The sequence below is a fragment of the Tupaia chinensis genome, unplaced genomic scaffold, assembly GCF_000334495.1.
Source record: "Tupaia chinensis unplaced genomic scaffold, TupChi_1.0 Scaffold142716_1, whole genome shotgun sequence".
NCBI lineage: Eukaryota > Metazoa > Chordata > Mammalia > Scandentia > Tupaiidae > Tupaia > Tupaia belangeri.
Genome location: NW_006202562.1, coordinates 5,464,444 through 5,484,709, shown reverse-complemented (window position 1 = coordinate 5,484,709; position 20,266 = coordinate 5,464,444). Strand labels below are relative to the sequence as shown.

At 41.5% G+C, this 20,266-nt stretch overlaps 1 protein-coding gene across 1 annotated transcript in view; it reads right to left on the bottom strand.

Moving 5' to 3' along the window:
* The window catches only part of RALGAPA2 (Ral GTPase activating protein catalytic subunit alpha 2), a gene marked incomplete at its 5' end in the record, with an annotated part of 330,762 nt that overhangs the window by 158,856 nt on the left and 151,640 nt on the right, over positions 1-20,266 (bottom strand). The window contains 1 exon segment of the mRNA XM_027766356.1: positions 6,695-6,823. Coding sequence (XP_027622157.1) covers positions 6,695-6,823 — 129 coding nt within the window.

Genomic DNA, 20,266 nt, shown 5'->3' with positions numbered 1-20,266 from the left:
ATACATGGTGTATTAGTCTAGTTAAAGATATTATCATACATGCCATCATCAACAGATAATTTTCCATTTTTGTGTCTCATAAATGTTTTGCTTCTTTCTTTTCCCCCTTGATTCCCTTCCTTTTATCCTCTCCCATTTCTCACCCTTCTTCCACACTGTCTCTAGATCCACAATTATTTTTCATGCTTTTTATCTTCCAGTCTTTCCGTTTCTGCCATAGAGTGCGGACATTCAGCATATATTAAATGGGACATACAATGTCTCTTTTTCATAGTCTGATTTGCTTCACTTAGCAGTTAATCTTTCACATTCATACACTTTCTATCAAATGCCATGGTCTTACTGATTTTTATGGTTGAGTAGTATTCCATAGTGTATATGTGCCACACTTTTTCAATCCATTCATCTGTTCATGGACATTTGAGTGGGTTCAATGTCTTAGCAATTGTGAATAATGCCACAGTAAACATGTAAGTGCATGTACTTTTCTAACAGAGTGTATTCCTATCCTTTGGGTAGATACCCAGGAGTGGAATTGCCGGATCATATGGTAGTTTTATCTTTAGGTCTTTGAGGAACCTCCATATTGCTCTCTACAGTGAATGCGCTGATTTACATTCCCACCAACAGTGTAGGTGAGTTTCCCTTTCACTACAGCTTCACCAGCACTTATCATTATTTTTTTTATTTTTAATTAAAAAAAATGTATTTACCTAACAGCATTCAGAATGTCAACAAAACAGCTTAATTTTTTTTTTTTTGCAATTACAGAGTGGTAGTCAGTTAACATAGTAAGAATTATTTCATATAAATTGCATCAGAGACATTTTGAAGTAGGTGAGATTCCATCTTGGAGGAGTGATTCCATCTTGGTGTAGTGCCTCCATTATAAACTATTAAATTCCTATGACTAATAACTCAGGGCTGAAAGCTGTCTAAGGTTTCTGTCCTCCAACAAACTTATTGCCCCTCCCTGGAGCTACAGGGTAACCTGAAAACCTTGGGTGGGTTAGTACCTTGAATAGATTAGTACTTTGAATGGATTAGTACCTTGAATGGATTGGCATCTTGAATAGATTAGATTTCCTTCTCCAACTCCTCCCTTAGGCACTGTAAGGTGGGATCTGAGCCCAATTCCCACCCTGAGACCTCCCTTTCCCCAATTCCCCCATAAAAGACTGTGTCCAATCCCCAGTTGGGACCAGAGATTTAGAGTGTTAACTCCTCCGTGTCCACTGGCATAATAAACAATTCTCCTCATCCTTCTGAGTGCTGCTTTCCATTCCTCAACATCTGGTTTTTTACAACAATCTGAAGATGAAAAAACTACCATCCCCATATATCTAATTTGTGCTGTGCACCAACAAGTTCCTACTTTAAACTTCCATTCCAAGTTCCTACTTTAAACTTCCCCATACTGTACCAGGCAAGGTTAGTGGCTATTGAAAATACCACCAGGACAGGATTATCTAAAGACACATTCAGTAATGTGTTAACTATTATCAAAAAAGATGTACAGTTTAAAAACAAAACTTACACAGCCTTGGGGACCAGCAGTTGGTGAAATGGCTATGTTGCTGGAATCCCATGTAGTCGACTGTGGTTCAAGTCCCAGACCCAGTGGCTTAAACTCATGCTGGGTGTGTGTGTGTGTGCCCAAGATCCCGAGAGGTGAATGGAGGAGAAGGGATTGTAGCATGGCCATTCCCCCTGGGGGGGTGGTTTCTTGCTTTCTGTCTCTCTGTCTCTCTCTTTCTGGCGAGTGCACGCACCCTACAGTGAAAAACTCTCAAAAAACAAAAACAAAAACTTACACATCCTTATATTTCAATTTTTTCTTTAAAAGAAGTGAATTGTGTATAGGGGGGTTAAACGCTTTATAGAAAGGGGGAGGGAAATGGCGCTAGAATTAACTTATCCTCTTCACCTCCTTCCTCTCTTCCTCTTCCTTTTCTTTTTCTTTTCAGCCTTGACAACTCCTTTTTTTTTTTTTTTGCACCAGGCTTTCCTTTAGCTCAGTATGCAGCAATGTCCTTTTTGTATTTTTCCTTGAGCTTAGCAGCCTTTTTTTCATAATGCTGTTCATCATCTGCAGCAGTGTTATTTCATATCTCTCCCAGTTTCTTTGCAACAGCAATAATGGAGAGGCCAGGATGCTCTCCTTTGATTTGGGGGCAACACTGAGACTAGAACAAGAAACAAGGCCAAAGGAGGCCTCTTGGGTGCATTAAGATCTTGAATTTCTTTTTTGTTTCCCCTTTAAACGGGATATAGGTTTTCATTTCTCTCTCTCTCTTTTTTTTTGAGAGGGTTTTACTATAGGGAACATGTACTTGCCAGAGAGACAGAGAGAGAGACAAAGACAGAAAGAGAGAAATCACCACCCGGGGGGATGGCCATGCGGCAATCCCTTCTCCTCCATTCTCCTCTCGGGATCTTGGGCACGCATGCACACACGCCTGGCATGAGTTTGAGCCACCGGGTCCGGGACTCGAACCATGGTTGACTACATGGGAGTCCAGCGGCATAGCCATTACGCTAATTGCTGGTCCCTTCATTTCTCTTTCATAATGGGCCTTGTCCTCTTTTGCCATATCTTCAAACTTTCCTTTCTCTTTAGCAGACATGGTCTTTCACCTCTGAGAACTTCTTAGAAAACTCTGAGAAGCTGACTGAAGTATCTGGGTGTTTTTTCTGGTGCTCCTCCAGGCAAGTTTGCACAAAGAATGCTTATGAGGACATTTTGCCTCTTGGCTTCTTAGGCTCTCCTTTGCCCATGTTTAGTTATCTTTCCTCTGTGAGGCACAGAGTTGCCAAGTGCCCATCCAGCTTTCACTTGCTCTAGCAGTGTCTCTATGGAGCTCAATGTACTGTAATGTCTCCATTTTTAATTTTTTAAATCTAAGCCATTCTGACTGGGGTTAGGTGGTATCTCATTGTGGTTTTGATTTGGATTTCCCTTATGGTGAGGGAAACTGAGCATTTTTTCAGATGCTGTCTGGCTGTTCATGTGTCTTCCTTAGAGAGTTGTCTCTTCAGCTCATTTGCCCATCTTTTAATTGGGTTATTTATTTATTTAGGTGGGTGTAAGCTGCTTGAGTTCCCTGTATATTCTGATTATCAGTCCCTTTTCTGAGGTATAGTTTGTAAATACATTCTCCCACTCTGAGTGTTGCCACTTCACTCTAATTATTGTTTCTTTTGCTGAGCAGAACTTTTTATCCTGATGTTATCCCATTTGTCTATTTTTCGGATTATTGTCTATGCTTTAAGGGTCTTATTTCAGAAGTATTTGCTTGTTCTGATGTCTCTGCGTTTCACCTGCATTATCCAACAGCAGTTTAAGGCCTTAGGTTTAGATCTTTGACCCATTTTGAGCTGATTTTTTGTTAATGGTAAGAGAGAGAGGTCCAGTTTCATCTTTCTGCTGGTGGGATACCTAGTTTTCCCAACACTATTTGATAAAGAGGTTTTCTTCTCCCCACTGAATTGACTGGTGCCCTCTGTCAAAAGTCTGTTGGTCATAAGTTTTGGGATTTATTTCTGGGGTCTCTATTCTGCTACATTGGTTCACATCCCTGTTTTTGTGCCAATTCCTCTCATCTGTGATTTCTTTCTTTTCTTTTTTTCTTTTTTTTGAGAGATTTTTGCTATAGGGCACGTGCACTCACTTAGCAGACAGAGACAAAGAGACAGAAAGTGAGAAATCATTTCCCAGAGGGGATGGCCATGCTGCAATCCTTTCTCCTTCATTCTCCTCCCAGGCAAGCACACACACGTGCCTGGTGTGAGTTTTAAGTTGCCAGATCGGGGACTTGAACCATGGTTTACTACATGAGAGTTCAGCAACATAACTGCTACACCATCTACTGGTTCCTCTCATTGTGATTTTAATTTCCATTTCCCTGATGATTAGTGAGGTTGAGCAGCTTTTTCTTTTTTTATACCTGTTGGCCAACTGTAAGTCTGAAAAGCTATTTTAATAGCTCATTCAGCTGAAAGTTAAATTTTCAAAGAAAATGACCACGTATTTTCCAAGTATTTTTGCAGGAAATTCCCCTAACAAGTAATGGATAATAAAGAAATTCCCCTAACAAGTAATGCTTCAATAAGGAAGCATGCTTTTCCTGTTTGTATCATAACTATTTTCAGTGTAAATTTTAATGGCTGAAAATAAATTTGAGAGCAAATGTCCAGCTTCTGAGTGGGACCCTTTGTACCATGAGCAACCAAAGAGAGACTTAAAAATGGGTGATGCTGAGAAAGACTAGAAGATTCTTGTTCTGAAGTGTGCCCAGTGCCATACCGTGGAAAAGAGAGGCAAGCACAAGACTGGCCCAAATTCCCATAGTCGGCACTGGGCAGAAGACAAGTCAGGCCCCTGGATTCTCTTACACAGACGCCACAAGAACAAAGGCATCACTTGGAGAGAGGACCCGCTGATGGAGTATTTGGAGAGTCCCAAGAAGTACATCCTGGAACAGAAGTGATCTTTGCTGGCATTAAGAAGTCAGAGCAGAGCAGTAGAGTTAATATCTTATCTCAAAAACAAAAACAAAACCAAGCTACTAATGAGTAATAGTGGCTATCGCCAACTTTTTTATTTATGACAAAAAAAGAAATGTCTTGACTTTTCCATAGGTACCATAATTTAACTGATCTCCTACACTAGAATTCAGATCAGAAATGGCTGACAGGATATTTTTTATTGGACGGTACTGATTTAAGTAAGACTGGCCTATGGTTAAATGGATATTTTCAATTTTTAAAATTTTGACAGTAATTACAGTTCAGTAAGTGCTATCACTATGTGCTCCTTCTAAAGATGTGATTAGTACTTGATTAGAAATGCTCAACTTTTGCTTTTAATTTAAAATGATTTTTATTTAACATTTAATCATTGTACATCTTTATAGCACACAATATGGTTTTCCCCAAAGCATACATGCATTGGATGTCAATCAAATGCTCAACTTTTTACAAAGATGGTGAGTGCCATCTTAAAATCTAATGGAGATTGGTTTTATATTCAGATATGTAACTGGTTAGATACATAAATAACTGACAGGGAAAGCCTTTCAATGTCTCAGAACCAAGCTGACTCACCTATATTTTGATTTGTGTTCATTAATACACTACAGGCAGGAACTGAAGATAAGATAGTAATATCTACTTTATATTTTTGGTCTTCACTATGTCAATTGAATTAGAGGCACTGTTAGGGTGGTTTATATATAGTATCAAGTAAAGCATATGTAACATTTTACATATTTTATAGATGATTCCCAAGGTCAGACATTTCTGAAAGTCAGCATGACAAGATTTAGTAGCAAGTTAAACTTCATGTTTGAATTCTTTATTGTTTAAGTCAGACTAAGTGATAATTCAGAACTGTCTTGAAACAACTTGTCAAAACCATATAAAAACCGTAGAGCTACCGTGTATGCATGATTGGTAACGGGCTTTTGCCAGTTCATTAGAAGGATTAAAAGAGAGGAGATAGGCCATCAGCACAGATTTGTAAATCATGTCCTCCTAAGACCCAAGATAATGAAAAACAAAATGACAGATTTTGAAAAAATGAAATTTGAAGGTTGTTTGAGATCAACTTTTCTAAAATCATTTTCAGAAATAATGAAGTATAAAAAATTGTCACAGTTTTTACAAAAAAAAGTTGAAGAAATTCAACATTTTTCTTCTTCCATTTTCCTTCCCTCATTCTGCTCTTCTGCTTCTCTTTTCCATTCTCTTTGCTTTTGAATGCATTCTTATGAGAAAAATTTAGTACATGAAAATACCATCATGAAATACCAATTACACAAAGTATTAAACATTTTTAATTTAAAAGCTGGGGCTTAGAGTTTGAATTATCCTGCACAGAAGAAACGAGAAGAGTGAGAAAGTAACCATGCATCAAAGAAAACTGAGGCTGCTGGAGAGTCATACCGACTTCAGCACAACTCTCGGGTAAATGGTAAAGCTCATTTTATTTACATCACTTGAAGGAGAAAGAATGACCCCCAAATAGGTAACACACAAAAGAGAAAGACCCTTTAAGTTTAAATGTATATGGGTATTCTCTCCATAGATATTAAGACATTACCTTGATAGTGGAGGTAAGTGGAGAGATTGAAAATAAATTCTTTTTTTAGACCTTAATGCTCATTTAGTCTACTTGCTTCCAATTTTTTTTTTCAGTGTAAAAGTCCTGCCTGATTTTTCTGGTACGTTACTAATATATATTCAATATTTGGTTAATATTTTAGTATTCTAACATTTTAAGAAAACGTTTTTTATCAGGCTTATAATAACCAAGACTTAACTTTTAGAAAATAGTGTACCTTGCTGCTAGTGATTCTCTCTTCACTGCAGACATGCATGTCTGCACCACCAGGTCCCAGAAAATGCTAATTAGATTTTAGGAGACAGGTCCTGCCTCTGACTGTGTAAATGTGCTGAAATATTAGTGAGGATATGATTTCTCACACTTTGGCCTTTTGATGAAACGCCTTTCCGATACCAGTGTGTCATCTTATCCTACAATTTCACACATCAGCTGCCGGGGTATCTAGCCTGAGAGCCCAGTTTCACATTGCACTAATGAGTCAACACCTGTTAAGAGTGGAGAAATCTGAACCTTGTTAGCGATTGTGAAGCCTCCTGGGAGATCGGGGCTGAGCATTGTCATACTCACCGCCAACATGTCTGTACTGAGGACCCTGGCAGCAGCCGTGATGAAGTCCCCCACCAGCATCGAGAAGCCAGGCAGACCCAGGGAGAAAAAGCGTGGCGGACAGTGCCTTATAATGGTATTTAAGACATCCTAAAGGGGAAGATAAGAAAACATGGTTGTCATTTTTCAAGAACGAAAGCCTAAAGTGGTGAGGTGGTGTATACATATGACCAACTGTATAATAATCTTGGAGCACAGAGATGACAGAGATGCTTCAGTGACAGGGGCACACTAAGGGTTACTGTACCTATTTTACAAGTAGGAGAATAGACACACCAAACTGTAAAATGACTTGTCTAAACTCTTACGCTGTGGCAGTGGGACTAGCATTTCTTTTTTTTTTTTCTTTTTATGAGAGTCTTTTGCTATAGGGCACGTGCACTCGCCAGATAGACAGAGAGAGACAGAGAGAGACAGAAAGTGAGAAATCACCCCCCAGGGGGGATGGCCACACTGCAATCCCTCAATCCCTTCTCCTCCATTCTCCTCTCGGGATCTTGGGCACACACACACACGCGCTCGGCGTGAGTTTAAGCCGCTGGGTCTGGGACTCAAACCATGGTTGACTACGTGGAAGTCCAGTGACATAGCCATTACACTAACTGCTGGTCCCAAGACTAGCATTTCTTCTGTCTTCCATCTAAAGCTGGGCTCCTTGGACAGAGTACAGGAATAATGAGGTGGGTATATAAATAAGACCTCCAAACTTTCACAAAACAAAGACTACATTCAGTCTTTAACTTTCAATTGTCAAAAGTTAAGGTTACATTAAAAATCTTAAAGTAGTGAAAGAGATGAGAATTTTCACTCCTTGAATAATTTTATCAACTAAGAAGTGGGAATGCTGGAGAACTAGGATAACGATGTGATCAGTGGTAGGTGAAAGTCTGGGAGTCGGTTTGGATTTGAGCACGAGTGTGACCAAAAGTGCAAGGACAGAATGTAACAGGAAGCCTTCTGCACAGTATGCAGTGTAAAGAGCACTGTCCTCTCAGACACCAGTGACTGGGCCTGTGCTGGCCGCTCCCCTGCCCCTGCTCTGCTGTTAGGCAGTCACCTGTCTCTGCCCGTTGCAGACCAGGGCTTCACCACTGGAAAGCTTCACTTTACCCATGGCCAGACTTTGGCTCTGGGGCCATCTGTGCATGTGTGTATGGTGGTAAGTGTGTGCAAGAGGGGTGAGTAAGAAAACCTCTGGCTTCTTTTTACGCAGTTTTAGGCAGGCACATTAATCGAACGCACAGAAGTAAGACACTGCAGTTATGCGACGGAAGTTACACGACCTATACGTAGTCTCAATATACCAGTAGGAAGCAAAATCCAAACACTCTGATTCTTTTTCTTAAATTTTGATGTGGCTGTTTGAAAAATCATTTAAAATAATTCTGATTTAGTTCAGTTAAATTAAGCAAAGTAGAAACACACAAAATTTTAACATGGTAGCTTAAATCCTCCATAATAACATAACCTAATTTAAGCTTTTTTTCCTTCAAAAAGAATGACATATGCTTGCAAAATATTTTTTCCTAAGCCTTATTTTTTGGTACATAGTTGACTGTACAGTACTTAATTAGAGTTCCCATATGGTAAACAGATAAGTACTAATTTCAAGTTTAAGTATTTCAACAGACTTTTTCCTACACCGAAAATAAACAGATATACAGACAGCTAGATAGATAGATAAGTAAAAGGAAGGAAAAAGCAAAGGAAAGAAAACTGAACCACGCTTCTTCCAGGTTAATGTTTAAGCCTGCTTTAATCACGTCCTTTGATACACGTTAGGGTCCATATCAGCCAAGGCAAACATTCTAAGGGGCCGAGCAGATGGACGCTGTAGTTTAGAAAGTGTGTGGTAGACTCTCGCTCCAAGACTGGAACAAAAGATCCACCTTTTTCATAATTAAGCCTCTGATTAATGCCCTGGGCTCCTCACCACACACCTGTAATTACTCACAGAGGTACGCATTGTGCTGGGCCTTGTCTCGGAATATCAGGCATCAAGCTATCCGCAGCAGATGGAAGCACGTTTCTGTTGACATATGCCGCAATGAAAGGATTCGTGCAAACCTGGCCAGCGAGGTAGCAGAATGCCATGCATGTGAAGATTAATAATGCAAACAGCCATGATGTTAACTTTGTTATGGTTGTGCTCATTCCATCTGTTGAGATGAGGAACTAAACCTTGAAGCCTGTGGGTTTTAAAAATCTTTAGCACATACTTAAATAAGTCATTTTCACCACTGGAATTTAGAGTTTTAATTTAAAAAATGCATTGCTGGCATAAGTTTATGGGAATTACAAACTAAATCCTTGAACGAGCTACAGCAGCGATCCGTAAATGGAGTGTGCATTGCTTGGTAAGCTTCGTATGTGTCAAGGCGATGATCTGTAAAATGGGGCATTCAAAAAAAATTACTAAGTTGCTATTGATGCAAACGACAATGGGTATGTGTGTAGCTGACATGAAGTTGCACGGCCCCCCCAGCGCCTGGACCTCAGCCAGTCACTTCAACGGAACCTGTTTCTATGGGCAAGAAGATCAGAGAGAGAGGGCAAAGTAACAGATGGCTAGCCTACCCGATCCTGCCACCCACGAAAGACAGTGCCCGAGGAGAAGCAGGGCCTGTGCTGGGAGTCGCCAAAGACAGCGCTGGGGGAGGTTAATGTGGGGGCTGAAGGGGGACTGTATGACCAGTCAGCTCAACTGTGGCCAGGTGTCTGTTTTTTTTTTTTTTTTTTTGCTTACCCGCACTGAAACGGAATGACACAAAGATTTGATCTATGTAATTTTTTTTCTTTTAGTTTTTGCCATTGGGCATGTGCACTTTCCAGAAAGAAAAAGAGAGACACAGTGAAAGGAAAAGTGAGAAATCACCTCCCCAATGGGGATGGCCACATCACAATCCCTTTTCTTCCATTTTCCTCCTGGGATCTTGGGCACACATACATACACATGCCTGGTGTGATTTTCAAGCTGCCAGGTCTAGGATTCAAACCGTGGTCAGCCCTAAGGGAGTCCAGGACCTTAACCACACCTTGTCACCTATTGGCTCCTTTGGATAACATTTTGAAATCATAAACAATCACATGGGCTCAAAAGAGAGCAGCAGCAAACTTCCAACCAAGGGACGCCAGCGAAGTGCTCTGCTCACTTCTGACTCATAGTAGAATCTGACTTTCACCTTTCCTGAGATAGGTCAAGATGATGACTATAAATGGGATCTGTGGCAAGATGAAGTAAAAATCTCAAGACTCTCAAACTTTCTTCACAGCCTTAGAGGCTTTATATACACAAGGACAGGTAGCCCTTCCCAAACATGTATAACCCTCCCATCCTTTACCATGTCCACATCCAAGGCAAATGTTCTTTGCCTAATAGGTTTATCAAAGTGACTCGCTCTTCTTGAATTTAAAGAAAATTGTTCTGGAAAATGACTATCCTTTGTCGTAAACAGAAAATACTCCTGAAATTAATCCAGTGACAGTAAGCTAATGTTACTGAAATTTGGCTAAAAATATCTCAGTTCAGTGAATTGTCTGGGTCCTTGACCACTTCTTGTTACAAAGGGCAATTTACGGGACCAGCAGATGGCATAATGGTTATATCATTGGACTCCCATGTAGTCGACCACAGTTCAAGTCGCAGACCGGTGGCTTAAAACTCACACAAGGCGCATGCGCATGTACGCCCAAGATCCTGAGAGGAGAATGGAGGAGAAGGGATTGTGGTGTGCCATCCCTCTTGGGGGTGATTTCTTGCTTTCTGTCTCTGTCTCTCCAGTGAGCACCTGTGCCCTATAGCGAAAAGCCTCTCTTTAACTAAAGGAAGGGCAATTGGCAAGGTCAGGGGGATGTGGGAGCAGTTCCTCCATCCATCGAGTCCAGGGGCCTGACTGAGAGCACTACAGGACTGGCAGCCCGGGAGGGCCCTGGCTCCCATGATGATTCGGTGCTGTCAGAGCTGCCTCCAATGTGACCACAAGTGAGAAATGCCCTGTACTCAACTCTTGACTCTGGTGTGATGAAAAGAACTGTAGAACTTGGGCCCCAAGGCCTGGGGTCAAAGTCTCATGCATGTCCTCATGGGCAGATACTGTCATGCCTAGAGTGTGACATTTCTCTTCTGTGAAAATGGGGGGGGGGGCTCTCCCTTTAGTTGAAACTGATGGGAAATAGATGTGTTCATATATGTCTCTGTAAACTGAACAGGGCCATACAGAGCTAAACAGAGTAGCAAGTAAGAAAGTTTTTTTTCAAACAGCTAAGGACCTTGAAGATTTTTATTTGGTAGAATTTACTTTAGGGATTTTAGATTGTATAATTTAGTGAACTATTACTTTGTTGATTTACAGAAAGACTTTGAAATATCTTTTTCAAGAATTATTTTGTAAAAATGTGTGGCAAAATTTTTTATTTATCATTATTATTTAATTTGCTACATGGCACATGTGCTCACCAGAGAAAAAAGGTGAGAAAGCAAGCTACCAGGTGTGGGACTCGAACCATGGTAGGCCATGTAGAAGTCCAGCATCCTAACCACTGTGCCACCTACTGGCCCCTGAAATATTTCAAACGTGGCACAAATGAGCCTCTTAGATACATTATCCCAGAAATTAAAGAGCTCTAGAAATTAGTGCTCTCAAGCATCATCCTTAATAAAGCATTTCCGGGGAACCAGCAGTAAGCGTAATGGCTATGTCGCTGGATTCCCACGTAGTCGACCGCGGTTTGCGTCCCGGACCCGGTGGCTTAAAACTCACGCTGGGCGCGTGTGTGTGCGTGCCCAAGATCCCGAGAGGAGAATGGAGGTGAAGGGATTGCAGCGTGACCATCCCCTCTGGGGGGTGATTTCTCGTTTTCTGTCTCTATGTCTCTCTCTGTCTGTCTGGCGAGCGTACGCGCCCTATAGCGAAAACCTCTCCAAAAAATAAATAAATAAATAAAATAAAACAAAGCATCTCAGCAATTACCCATAGTGAATATATGGGTCCTTTAAACTTTTCACGAAAAAATGGAATTAAAGCACAAAGTTTATTTTAGTGCAAAAAAAATGTTGAATTCAATCATAGTGGTTTCATAATATGCATTTTCCATGAACTTTTGAAGACTCCTTGTGTAACTTACAGGGCAAATAATGAAAAAAAATTAGGAAATAATCATTGTAGATTTTCAAGGTTTTATTATTCTACAACGTTCTAGAACTTACTACAAGCAGCTGAGTCTGGTAGCAAAACCTAGTTCTGTTTCCCCACTTTAAACAGACTAAACAATAAACTGAGCAATAAGTTCAATGACAATGAGTATCTAAAACAGGAATTAAGTTTATTCTTGAAAGTTGGCCAGCATGACACACAGCTGATAGACCTTCACCAGCTTTTGCTCAAAGAAAATAAAATACGTTCTGCAAAATGTTGTGATACATACAGTGAGTGAACAGGCCACCGAAGCGGCGTTTGTTTCTTGTTTTAGTTAAAAGACCCTGTAGATGCGACCCATCCAGTGTAAAAGCTAGACTGTAAGATGATAATTGTGAATTTACAGCTTATTAAAGATTCAGGTTTATGAGAAAGTAACTGGTGAGAACATCTGTCTCTTATCACTGATCTTGCAAAAAAATCAGGTAATTCAAATAGAGGCGTGTTGTTTCCTCCCCTCCAAAGCACAGTTCTATAAACACAAACCACATTCAGCCTGGTAAATGAATCGCTTTAATTGAATGCTATGTACACAGTAACTGGAAAAACCATAAGTGATAAGAAAAACATATGGCGATGGCAACAGAAATTGGTTCATTCATTTTGCATCGTGTTGTTTCTTTAGTTCTCTTATAATTGACCTTTAGAACGATAAATGTGTAAAATAATTTTGTTTATTACGGCTCCAAACCTTCCGACAATTACACGAAATGAAAATTTAAAAGGAAGGATTCATTCTGGAAGCATTTCCATTGTTTACATAATTGCGCGGCGATAATTTAGCGCTCGTGTTGTTATGGAAAATGAAAAAAAGGGGCCATTACAGGCCATTCCAACTCAAAATATTGCACAGTGGTGTCAAAAATGGGGGGAAATCTTTACTTCACAACAGCTTAAAATGAATTAACCCTGTAAACAAAAACATTTCAATGCAGTATTCCATGAAATACAAACGTTCGAGGAGCAGCCATTCTTCAAGCCATATTAGAAATGTTGCAACTGTACTTTCACACCAATTACATATATATTATTCACTTAATATTTGCTCACGGCCCAGCAGATGACGGCTGTAACACAATAGCCGGCCATCTGTCTCGCTGCCTTTCCTTAGAGGACTTGCGCCTGCTTCTCAAGAGCAAACAGATCCGGTTATCCCACCTAAAGTCACTCAGACCCTCCATGAGGCCAAACAGAATCAAGAAAGAAAATCGTGGTATGCAAAATCATTCAACCCCTCATTTAACTTTTTACTTGAAGAAAATGAAAGTGTCACAGTTAGAGGACTTCGTTACCGTGTTCCAGAGAAGATGCCTGTCTTTTATCTAGGAGATTCTATAGGACGCTCTTTTATTCGGGAAACTGGGGAGTGTTGGGATCTGTTTATCCCAGCAAACTGGTTAATAAAAAGATGCCATTCATTCCACACTTGGATAATTCATTATAAAAATAACTGAACGCAGAAGAATATTCTGAACACTAACCCTGGATAGAATTCAAACCTTAACGATGACAAAGGCAGCCAGAATCCTGCAGTACTTTGAGGGCATCTGTAAGGATCAGTTATTTCCTAACTGGCAAAGCCCAGAAATGCTGAGTGGCTAGTAAGTTTTAGTTACCAGAACAGAGCTGAAGAGGCCTCTCAGTTCCAAGGCAGTCCTCTCACTTCCACTAGTGAGATCTGCTCCTTCTGCTCCATGTACAAGGACATCCTTAACTACTACAAGCTGCTCCCTGGCCTCTGGTGATAAAAAATAGAACAAAAATAAAATAAAGCTTCTTATCATTTTAGTCCTTTTAAAAAAGCACAACAGAGCCATGGCACCAGTGAAGTCACTGGGAACAGAAAGCGAGGGCAAAGCTGAAAATGGCTTTCAAGACCTGGCTAAGTAACATGTGGGATGAGTTACACATTACACATTAAAATGGCCAAGTGCGGTGCGATCCATTTTGGAGACAAAGCAGACTTCTACAAGTGCTGAAGCAAATGTGACTTGGTCGGGTGTAGCTCTGTTACAGAGGCCAGAGAAACACGCCAAGACTGAGTAATTGGGTTCCGTGGTGGAGCATCACAACCACCTGGAGCTCCTTGCTGCCCTGGAAGGCCGAGTTTCCCTGACAGCGGCACGCAAAGGCGAGAGGGGGCGAGACCGGGTGAGACGGCATGCAGACCTATGGCGGCCACCGGCCCTGCTCGGACCATTTGCATAGTGTCAGGGTTTCAGGCGTGACAGTACAAGTGGGCAGATGGCAGAGAAAGTGGCTGCAACCCTCAAGCCCAAAAGGAGAGCCTAGAATATTTTTTATGATCGCTTTCCAACTAATCCCTCATCTGTGGAAAACTCTGCTGACCTTTAAAATGATGAAGACTGCCTAACTGTCCTGCTTTGCAGAATGTGAGGTTGGATTTATTTATTTAAGAAACACTACATATCGATTTTATTTTATACTGGTTGATAAGTCTCCAGGTTGTTGTAACTCCTACTCTTTGTGGCTAGAAACAGCTTAAGTGAGATACAATTCATATCAACATATTCTGTATAAAATCCACCCTATAAAGTGTACAACACAGTAGTTTTTTGTTTGTTTGTTTTGAGAGGTTTTTGCTATAGGGCACATGTGCTCACTAGAAAGACAGAGAGACAGAGAGACAGAAATTCAGAAAGTGAAAAATCAGGCCCTGGAAGGATGGCCATGCCGTAATCCCTTCTCCATTCTCCTCTCGGGATCTTGGGCACGCACGCACACGCACCCGGCATGAGTTTAAGCCACCAGGTCTAGGACTCGAACCATGGTCAACTATGTGGGAGTCCAGCGATGTAGCCATTGTGCCATCTGCTGGTCCACAGTACAGTAGTCTTTGGTATTGTCACAGAACTGTGAAACCATCCTATTATCTAATTCGAGAAAGGTTTTACTGCCTCAAAATTAAACTCTATACCCATTAGCAGTCACCCTTTCACCCCTTCACTCAGAACCCAACAACCACTAGTCTACTTTCTGTCTCTACGGATTTACCCATCCTGGACGTTTCGGAATATGGATCATACAATATGTGGATGTTGTATCTGGCTCCTTTCACTTAACATCAGGTTTTCAACATACACAATGAGGACTGTCCCCACAGCACAGCAGTTAAGTCTATGCATAGAAAGCCAGATCTCACATTGCCGGCCCTGGCTCAAATCCTGGCCTGAACGATTGGAAAAACATGCCACATGTGTGTGTTTGTGTGTATGTGTGCGTGTGTGTGTGTGCGCGTGCACGTGCATGTGCTTCTGTGCCCGAAATCTTGATGAGAAAGAGAAATGGAGGAAAAATGACTGTGAAGTGAACCTTCTCTGTCTGGGGGAGTTCCTTCTCTGTCTCTCTGGTGAGCACCCTCATCCTCTGGCATTTAAAAAAAAAAAGAACAGAACAGTAGCTGTATGTAGATACACAGTTGTCCCAGAACCATTGTTGAAAAGACTATTATTTTCCCAGTGAATTATCTTTGCACCTGTGTCAGAACTCAGTTGATCATAAACATCTGAGTTTATTTCAGATTCTCAATTCCATCCCATTGTCTAAACTTTTACCAGTATCACATTGTGTGGGTAAGTTTTGAAATAGAGATCTCTGAGTTCTGTTCTTCTTTTTCAAGATTGTTTTGGCTATTCAGGATTCCCTGCAATTCCATGTGAACATTAGAGTCAGCTTTTCTATTTCTGTAAAAAAGGTCATTGAGCATTTAATAGGGATTGTGTTAAATACATAGATCAGTTTGGGGACTGCTGTTGTCCTAACAATATTAAATTTTCCAATACAGTAATGAAATGTTTTTCCATTTATTTAGGTGTTTTTAAATTTCTTTTGGTAACATTTATAGTTTTTACTGTACATATCTTGCACCTACTTGGTTAAATTTACTCCTAAGTGCTTTATTCTTTTGGATGCTACTGTAAATAGAATTATATTCTTTTCTTCTTAATTTGCTGTAGGGCACAAGGGCTCACTGGAGAGAGAAAATGAGAAAGCACTCTCGCAGGGGTGGCCATGAGGAATTCCTTTCTTCTCCATTCTCCTCTCAGGATTTTGAATGTACATACACACACACACACACACACACACACACACACCCCTACCCAGTGTGTTTTTCAAGTCATCATGTCTAGAACTTAAATAGTGCTATTGGCCATATGGGATCCACTACCTTAACCACCACATCATAGTTGCCCCTAGAATTTTAATTTCAATTGCAAGTTGCCCATTGTTGGTGTATAGGAATACAGTTCATATTTGTATGTATTTTCTGTTTTTGTTTTTGTTATAAGGTGAGTATGCTTGCCAGAGAAAGATGGAGAGAGAAAAAGAGGGAAAGTGGGAAATCACCCACCGAGAAGAATGGGGGTGGGGGTGGGAGGTGGGGGGTGATGGTCACACCACAATCCCTTCTACTTTATTTTCCTCTCGAGGTTCTGGGCATGCACACACATATCCCTGGTGTGATTTTTCAAGCCACCAGTCCAGGACTTGAACCACACAGCTGGCTATGTGGGACCTAGTGCCTTAATCCCCACACCAACTGCGGGCCCCATATTTGTATACTGATCTTGTATTCTGCAACCTTACAGAATTCATTTACTAATTCTGATCGTTTATTTTTTTAAATAGTGTATGCATTCCTTAGAGTTTTCCAAATATAAGATCGTATCATCTATGAATATAGATAGCTTTCCTTTTTCTCTCCAATCCCAATGCTTTTTCATTTCTCATCTAATTGCCCTAGCTAGAATCTCCAGCACATCACTGGTTAGAAGTAGCAAAAACAGACACCCTTGTCTCATTCCTGATCTTAGAACATGGGAGTTTAAAATGGAAATGCCTGCTATTGCTTTTGTAGGAAAACAAAAACAAAGAACACAGAGCTTATGAGGTAGCATACAAACTCAGATAAACCTTTTCTCAAAATATGTTTGGAGAGTTAGCAAATTAGTGCTTTCTGTAAGGATGCTGAGGGTACCGCAAGATCAGAGCCTCCAAGAGAGAATGTACCCTCTGTCACAGGAATTAGGTCGTTTCCTCAGTCCCAAGTCTGTGCTTCATGAACAAAACATATTCTGCCCAGTACAACACCCTACTTGCAGCCCGCGGACCACAAGGGGCTGCTGTCTTCTGTATGTACTTCCTCCAATGGGCATTTCACAGCTCATCGGGGAGACTGACAGGGAGATGGCAAACGCATTAGGAAATGCTGGCACGTTTCTAATGCCGTAGATGAGGAAAACTGTTGGAGGGTCATGGAGAAAACTGACTTACCAGCTGCACCAACAGTGCCTTGAAGACGCGGCGGCCTCACTATATAATGACTGTCTTAGTTGTGACCCTGATACGCCTCAAATCCACAACATGACAGTTTGTACAACAGGCTGGCTTAATGAGGTTGATGCAGATGCTCAAGAGCAGTTATTAAATCCTCACAATGAGACTTCAGCAAATGAGGGCTCCAACAAGTTGTTGCCAGCAAGTGACAGCAGTGGGAGTGACTTGCAGTGTCAGACACGTGTATGAGTGAAGTGCTCTGAGCCCCGGGCACGGATACTGTACTCCCAGAGGTCAGACTGACAGGCAGAGCAGAGGGGCAAGTCTATGCAGAAAGGTACTTATATATCACCAAGGAAGTTATGAGGGGCTGGGAGGGAGTAGGAGGGTATTAAACTCTGAATTTTCTAAGGTTACCAGTTGCCTGCTTCAGAAGAGGCTAAACTGAGTCAAGTCTCTTCCTGTTTCCTCCATATCCCCTCATCTACAGCTATACAGTATTCTCTAGCAAACCCAGAAACAAAGAGTCACTGCCACCAGAGAGCAGGATGGTAAAAAAATGTACCTGCGTTGCAGAAGCACATAACTAATACCATTCAGGTAGGAGCTGCCAGAGTGGGCATAATACACACACAACACACCAATACCTATAATTATTGTGGGTATTGCAGTCGAAGCAGCTTTTCTAGTTCATCCTATCTTAGGGATGCATCAGTTAGAAATACAGCCTTAGGGGACCAGCAGTTAGCGTAATGGGTATGTTGCTGGACTCCCATGTAGTCGACTGTGGTTCGAATCCTGGACCTGGTGGCTTAAACTCATGCTGGGCACGTGTGCGTGTGTGTCCAAGATCCTGAGAGGAGAATGGAGGAGAAGGGACTGCAGTGCGGCCATCCCCCCTTGGGGGGTGATTTCTTGCTTTCTGTCTCTCTGTGGAGCGCACACACTCTATAGCAAAAACCTCTCAAACAAACAAACAAACAAAAAAGAAATACAGTCTTAGAATAGTAAAGAGAAATTCTTGGGGCTGGTGCTGTGATACAGTGGTAACGTGTTGCTCAAGAGAAGCTGATTCTACACGGTGACCACAGTCAGAATCCTGGCGCAGTATATCTGAAACGTGCAGGGCAAGTGCACAGTGCCCAGGGTCCGACTGGCCAGCGTTTTGGAGAAAGGGTTCCATGAACTATCAGACCCTGTGGAGGGTGCTCCTCTCTCTGTGTCCCCCTACTTCTCCCTCTCACATGTGTGCACAGGTACTCTATCATGAATAAAAGAAAAAAAAATTGTAAAGAAATTCTTGGATAAAATCACAGGCCTAATACAGGGGGGTGCTGAGACCAGCAGTGGCATAGTAGTGAAGGCACTGGGCTCCCATGTAGTCAACTGCAGTTTGAGTTCCGGACCCAGTGGCTTTAAACTAATGCTGGGCACATGTGCGTGCATGCCCAAAATCCTGAGAGGAGACTGGAGAAGGGACTATGGCATGGTCATCACCCCTGGAGGCTGATTTCTCACTTTCTGTCTCTCTCTCTCTCCAGTGAGCACACATGCCCAGAGCAAAATTATCTAAAAAAAAAAAAAAAAAAAAAGTACAGCAGGGTGCACTTACAACATGACTGCAAAGGTACAGTGAAGATTCAATCAATATTGCCAGTGATGCCAAGCAAAATAATCATCTCATTCTAATGCTGAATCCAGATTGGGATCCAAATGCACATCTGACTTACCTTGAAATGAAGTGAGAAGTTCGGTGGGGAAAACACCTTACTGAATTTAGGCAATGAGGGCCTTTACTGATTCTTTTGAAACAAAGAAAATTTAGAGAAGAGATCACTCAGCCTTTTCATTTTACAGATACAAAGAGAACGATCAGCGCCAGAGACTGAAGTCAGCAGCCAGGTTTCCACACAAACCCAGGCAAGCTCCTCTCCCTCACCAGAAAAGGAGATGTGAGCTCAGGGTCAATGAAGCAGTGTCTGACATTCGGAATAACGGCCCAACTCTGAGCACAGCATCATTTGGGGATATTGGCTCTAAAATGTGAGTTTTCTTTCATCTCGTTCACTTTGCTTAGTAGTCATTTAAAAATGCAATTAATCTTTTCAGCTGTACTTCAAACAAAGTCAACAAATGACTGCTGCAGCTTAAAAACCCCTTCCAAAACAAACGCACAATGGCCTCTCAGCGACCCATTCTCACCTGAGGGAACTAGCTTATAAAGTGCTGCCTTCAAAATGAAAACAGGCTTCCCACAAAGCAGTCTTCGTTGGAAACTGAGTGAGTGTGTATGGAGTGGTGAGGGCCAGTGCATGAGAAGGATCCTATGCAGAAGAAACAAGAAATGTACCAGGGATCTAACCACAAATTGAGATGCCAATTCTGTCCCTGAACAAGAGCCGTAGAGGACACACACCACCTGGCCTCTGTGCTTGTTTATCTGTGACCGCGTCGCTGCTAACAGACCTGGGGTGTCGGACGTCGCTGAGCACTACACGCTTCTCCCATGTTGAATCGGAAAACCTGGCTCTCTGGAATGGGAGAAAGTGAACCCTTTTCAAGGCACCGTGATTTGCTGCCCTGGACCCAGCCTATGCCCAAGAGCTAGACCAAGAGGAAACACTATTTCTACTGAGCATTCCTGTGTCTTGAGGTGTTTCTCATATCAGAAAAGAAACAGCTTTAGAGTATCATCATTCATTCTTTTCATTCTAGGGTAAGACAAAATGTACGTTCTCTGGCTTGTTTTCTTGTAAGTAAAATTACTCCACCTGCTCAGAGCAGCAAATTGAAGTGTTAACATTGTCATGGTCTGTTTAAAAAAAAAAAAAAAACAGAGGGTAATTCCATTCCATGGGTCATTCAATTGCAGTGTCTACGGCGTCTTCTGCCTGTGTGGGTGGAGGTCTGCCTGGCTACACAGAGCAGTAACGTTTTAGTTTCTCCTTGAACAGAGTTACAACCTCGCCCCCACCCCATCTAGGGAAGGTATTTTAATTCGTATTTGGTCAAAAAGCTCTCAAGAGTGGCTGAAATTTGA